The sequence below is a fragment of the Leiobunum rupestre genome, chromosome 7 (genome assembly GCF_980474605.1).
Source record: "Leiobunum rupestre chromosome 7, qqLeiRupe1.1.hap1, whole genome shotgun sequence".
NCBI classification, from domain to species: domain Eukaryota; kingdom Metazoa; phylum Arthropoda; class Arachnida; order Opiliones; family Sclerosomatidae; genus Leiobunum; species Leiobunum rupestre.
In genome coordinates this window covers 54,844,112-54,850,037 of record NC_143390.1, presented here as the reverse complement: position 1 = coordinate 54,850,037, position 5,926 = coordinate 54,844,112, and the positions used below count along the sequence as shown (strand labels likewise).

Below are 5,926 nucleotides of genomic sequence, written 5' to 3'. Positions count from 1 at the left end.
TTCCGCGATATATAATACGCGTTGCTCTTTTCCTTCATTCACTAAAAAAATAGATTGACATTAATTTACACATGAGTAATAATTTGGTATACCGGTTAAAGGTGGCAAAAGACATTAAACATCATACCTATGTCCTTCGAACCTATTGCTACTAGCAGTGCTGAAACATTAGACCACGTTGCTCTGTCGGTAGTAAATAATCAAACACGGTTGAATGGGCTTTAGGAAATGATTCTTAACGAAATGCGCAATTTTCTCTCGCCTTTTCCAGTCATTTGAACAATACCAATTAAATTCTGGTGGCCATACACAACTCTCTTGTTTCGGCTGAACAGGAAATTGAAAATTTTATTTCAGTGATTTCACTTTTTAAACGAATAATTAATAACCCTGAAACATAATTACATTTACAGTGAATTTCATTCGCATTGGTCCAATATTGTTTTCATTTATCCAATTATGTTTTCATTTACCCTTTATTATTCGTATTTCCCAATTTTATTGGCATTTAGCTAAACTAACTCTCATTTCCCAAACTTATTCGTATTTACCCAATATTGTTTCTATTTACCCTAATGTATTGGCATTTACCCAAACTCTATCACATAAAACCAATTTTGTTCCCTCTTACCAAATATAATTCGCATTTCCAAATTTATTCGCATTTTCCAATTTTATTCGTATTCACCTCAACCTATTCGCATTTACTCAATTTTATTGGAATACCGAAACGTTTTCGCATTTACCCAAACTTATTCGCATTTATCCAATTTTGTTCGCGTTTACCCAAGGTTATTGGCATTTACCCAAAGTTATTAGCATTTTCCAAAATATTTTCTAATTTACCCAAAGTTATTAGCATTTACCAAAATATTTTCGAATTTACCCAAAATTTAATTGTTCTAACCTTATTTACCCACAATGACCCGAATTTCACTAAAAATAAAAATAAAATCTTCACTTGAGTTAGATATTGTTATAACAAAATGTTTAATTTAGTTGTCAAAAACCTTTTTGTTCACCATGGCAAACCGGTAGCCCCATGAAATATTTCCATTAAGGAAATTTAAATGAAGGTCTACTAAATCCCCGAGTTTGAACAAAATCGACAAGTAACACCTCGGGTCCTCTCGTTGTAAGTAAGAGTCCACCTCGATGAGACATTTCGTTTGAGGTGGAAAATGGTGAAATTGATATCGAGAGCTAAAACGGGGGGGGGGGGGAGAAAGCGAAGTCTGTAAAGTTTCAGTGGGATTAGAGCAAAATAAATTTCATATAAGCCAAACCTCTCTCTTATGTTACTAAAATTAAAAAATAATTGGTTTTATATATTTACATTTTGGGGTCTGCTTTGCTTATTTTGACCGTAACATGTTGTGATATTTACACACAAAAATTTCAAATAATTCCATTGCATCAATATATCCTTCTGTATGCAACAAAATCTGACTTAAAAGACTTTAAAATATTTTTTTTAAATATGGGACTGTATTCGCTACCGAAAACTAAAGCTACTATTGAAACATAGATAGGTAGCAGCTTATGTAGACGCTATTAGTTTTTCTCATAGTTATTGGTAACTTTGACTCTATTGATAATAAGCTTTTATAGAAATGTTTATTGGAAAAATTATCACTTTAATACCGAAATTGATGAAAACGGGGTTAATAACTTATGAGTAAAAAACCAAAAAACTATAAGATAATGATCCTTGCATTTTAATATAATTTTTACATCGTTTATTTATATTTTGATCAGTTTATTTGAAAAAAAGGTTTTTGAGACTTTTTAATTTAATTTTCTGTAGCAGACGCTTTATCATAGAAGCTACCTCGGACAATGTAGTTCCGTTACGCCACCTAGGCTCGTTTAAATCGTGAATACAGAAAAAAACCATAAGTTAAAATTTTTCGTATCTGATTTGCTATAACTTTTTCTTCTTTTACGGATTTTGGTCATTTTCGGTAATTTTCAGAAAACTTGTTGGGCCACTATTTTCTGGCTCTCCGCTAATTTTCTGGTGCATTAAATTTTTCGAGCTTCTTAATGTATTCGATCACATCTTGTTATTATTCCCACTCCTGTAAGTTTTTCTGGTCATTAAGTTAATTATCGTTTGTTTTAACAATTATTATACTGGTTAATTATCATCTCAGGCTCTCAGCTGTATATAAATAAAAAAAATTATGTTATTTTAAATATTTTTTTATCTATTGATTTATTATATACTCAATTATTAAACGTTTTAAAGAATAATTTAAAATTATTATTATCTGATTTTCTATCAATTTACAGACCACTGCATTAATAAACATTTTAAATAATAATATTAAGTTTTTGTTAAAATGTTTTAGTTTTCAAATAAATATTTTTTTAAAACAATATCTTTTATGTAGTATCTAGTACGATGATTTTTGGGAGCTCTACTACCGGGCCCAGTTAATAATAATACCGTACAATGTAACTAATGGTATTAAACCTTTTTAGCGTTTTAAAGAATAATTTAAAATTATTATTATCTGATTTTCTATCAATTTACAGACCACTGCATTAATAAACATTTTAAATAATAATATTAAGTTTTTGTTAAAATGTTTTAGTTTTCAAATAAATATTTTTTTAAAACAATATCTTTTATGTAGTATCTAGTACGATGATTTTTGGGAGCTCTACTACCGGGCCCAGTTAATAATAATACCGTACAATGTAACTAATGGTATTAAACCTTTTTAGCGGATTGACAAATTTATTCCTCCTACTGAATGTTTTCTTAATAGTAAATAATAATCGACTTTTGGTAATAACTTATCTTGTTATGTTAATTATGATATCTATTAAATCGTTACATTTTTACACCAAGTTAGGGAACGTTATAAGCCGTGCGACGAATATTAAATTTAGCAATTATAACTATTGTCGACTTTTGTTTATTATTTTACTTATGATAAGAATAATACAGTGACATTAAAACTAATAGTAATTAATTTTTTTTAACCTAATGGCCAATTTTCGATCTTTTTTTAAAGCATTGTTTACTACAATAGAAAATAAGTTGGTCATACTTTTAGTTATTTTGTAACTTATGATAAAGATATTACCTTTACATTATATATTAAGGTAGATAAAGTTTAAGGCTAACTAACTTATTTTTTTGGATGGAATTAAATTACAAATTATTAAATAATTTTTATTATTAAACTGATATTTCTGGCTAATATGAAATGAAAAAATAATTCGTCACAACAAACGTTGGCAAATATGTAATCGAACCTATCAAAACACTTTTCAAGCTCAAGAATTAATTTTAAATGACAATTTTGGTATATTTTAGGCCCTATAATTTTTTAGTAAAGCAATCTCATAAAAATTCTTGAGAAAAATTTATTCCACGGTTCAAAAATACCACTCAATTTTTACATAAAAGTGAAAACTATTTGTAATAATAATTCAAAGCATTGCTGTTCAATTTCAACCTAACTCAAACAATTACTATACAGTCTATTTCATTAAATAAATTTCCAATATTTTCTTTCAATTCTTGCTAAGATTCTGTGAAAAATGACCTGGTTGCAGCAGAGGCTGCCGACAATGACGGTTCAATTTGAACAAACCACTTTCAAACTCTAGAATTAATTTGAAATATCAATATGACTAAAGGTGGCTGTTCGTTTATATTTTTCAGTAAAACACTCAAATAAAAGCCATCAATCAAAAATTTCTTTCTCAGTGAAAGCTAATTATGAATTTAAATACATACTTTTAATGCAAATCACTGCTGATAAAATTTAATATGACTCAGTTTTTAAATTTGATAAATGAATAACTTACTAAAATTTATTATACAAATAAAAAGTAATATATGAAGCCATAGAGTTTATACCACGGTATATACATTTTTAAGAATTAATAATCATCAGCTAGGCTAATACCCAAGGCACCACCTTAGGCCTAAGTCATCATGCGACTTTTGAAGCCCTTAATTCAGGTGGCCGGGTTACATTGCGTATGAGGGTGGTGGCTTGGACTAATTAACACAGGGACGTTTCAGTGCTACTGAAATTCCCAGGAAGCGCACGACCCGGTTAGCCTCATTCCTCTATCGGTAAATATATGCGTAACAGTTACTGCGCAAGTGCCAAGGTGTCACACGGAGTGGCCATGAAAAATTTCAAATCTTAAACGTAAGCTGCGCCACCTTATAACTATTAACGATATTAATATTTATTTTCAAGAAAGACCGCTTAAGGAAACGCGTTTGGGCCTTGCTCGATGGGCAAACACTTAGAAAAATTCAAAAATGCGTAATTTATATGGGTAAAGTCAGAAATAATAAAACTTTTACAATTCTCCGTAGCATACTTAATTAGTTTTTTTAGTACAGCTTATTGTAAATATTAGTTGTTTCAAATTTCGAAATGAGGATAAAGAGGTGTATATTCGCGAAATGCAATAGTGACTCAAGATACTTGCATATGGATTATATGAAAGGTGTAACATTTATGCCATTTCCTAAACCAAAATTAAACTATCGACAATGTCAGAAATGGATAAAGTGTCTTTGTTCGAAACATTTTGTTGGTGGAAGGGGCCCAACTCAAAGTTTTCCATATCCAATATGTACTAATCAGGTAAGCAAATATTTCATTTCAAGATAACATTTCCCTGTTTTCAAAATAAATTGTTTATATTTTTTTAAGGTCATAGGCATTGAAAGTGTGGATCACGACTATTGCCATTCAATTATTATTACTGAACCGTGTTCACCTCAAGCTAACTTACAAATGACAACAAAGGTAAATAAATAACATATTTACTTCCACACTTTTTCCTATCATTTTAAAATTTGGTTTTTATTTTGTAAAAGGTCAAAGTCAAAGTTAGTACAGATCATAATTCTCCCCTTTTAAAATAAAGCGCCTCTAGTGAGGTAACGGTGAACTACGCGAATTATCTAGACGGCGCCATGTCTTGGGCTTCGAGCTTTTTTACCTAGTCAGTATCAATTGCTTTGCGAGTGATTTTATTGTAATTCTTTTTGAGTTTATATTAATTTGTAAATATGCCTGTACATTGTTGTGTGCCAGAATGTAAGCAAAGAGGCTGTAAACGAATTTTGGAGGATGGATCAGAAATAAAAGTAAGAATAATACCTCTCTTAACCCTAATAACTAAGACTTGGCTACTCATTATATATTTTATTTCTGTAAGGTGTCATATCATGGTTTCCCAAAGGAGAAGAAAATATTAAAGCTTTGGTTAAGAAATATAAGACGCGACGTTGGAAAACATTTTAGTATAACTCCACATACTAAAGTTTGCTATCTTCACTTCCAAGATGAGGACTACTGGCCCAAAATGGCTAGTGGAAAAAGACTCCTAAGAAATGAAGCTCTCCCGACCATTTTCGCATGGAATGAGAATGTAAAGAAGGAAGAGAGAAGAAAAATTGTTAGGCAACCACTTGTTTGTAGAAAGAAAGCTAACAATGATGATGCAACGGAAACTGTTGAACCCAATAGCCCAAATGTGCAAAGTGATGAAGAAATTGAAGTTCAACCACCTATAAATATGGATAATGAAAATATAAAATTAGCTTTAGAGAAGAGAGATGATGAGATAAAAGTTTTACACCAGTCAAATAGTCTTAAAGATAAAACCATAATTGACCAAGAAGTTCACATTACCACCTTGCGTAAAGAAATTATAGATAAAGAGAGTGAAATATCTAAATTAAAGGAAGAATTGCAGGTTTTAGGTGGCTAATTGCATTGTTGTATTTTCTTAGTCATATTTTTATCTCTATTTGATTTGTAAACCTTTTCTATTTTAATTTAATATTAAGTTCGTTAGCAGCCCATTCCAAAAGTCTGCTTTTACTAGAATCGCACATGTTCAATTCTAAGGGCTAGGGCTTTTGTTACAGGCT

The 5,926-nt window shown here is 30.3% G+C and overlaps 1 protein-coding gene across 1 annotated transcript; it reads left to right on the top strand.

The window, feature by feature from the left end:
• The first annotated feature begins 4,415 nt into the window (after positions 1-4,415).
• LOC149937481 (uncharacterized) lies at positions 4,416-4,912 on the top strand. Its single transcript, XM_090153788.1, has 3 exons — positions 4,416-4,628; positions 4,698-4,793; positions 4,865-4,912. The coding sequence occupies exons 1-3, from the start codon at positions 4,416-4,418 to the stop codon at positions 4,910-4,912; spliced, it is 357 nt and encodes a 118-aa protein (XP_090009914.1).
• Positions 4,913-5,926: the final 1,014 nt, after the last annotated feature.

Bases quoted from the DNA above. Each gene is read 5' to 3' on its own strand.
- LOC149937481 (XM_090153788.1), top strand. From the start codon at position 4,416: ATGAGGATAAAGAGGTGTATATTCGCGAAATGCAATAGTGACTCAAGA. The intron at 4,629-4,697 runs GTAAGCAAATAT...TATTTTTTTAAG, and splicing joins ATCCAATATGTACTAATCAG to GTCATAGGCATTGAAAGTGT. The intron at 4,794-4,864 runs GTAAATAAATAA...ATTTTGTAAAAG, and splicing joins ACTTACAAATGACAACAAAG to GTCAAAGTCAAAGTTAGTAC.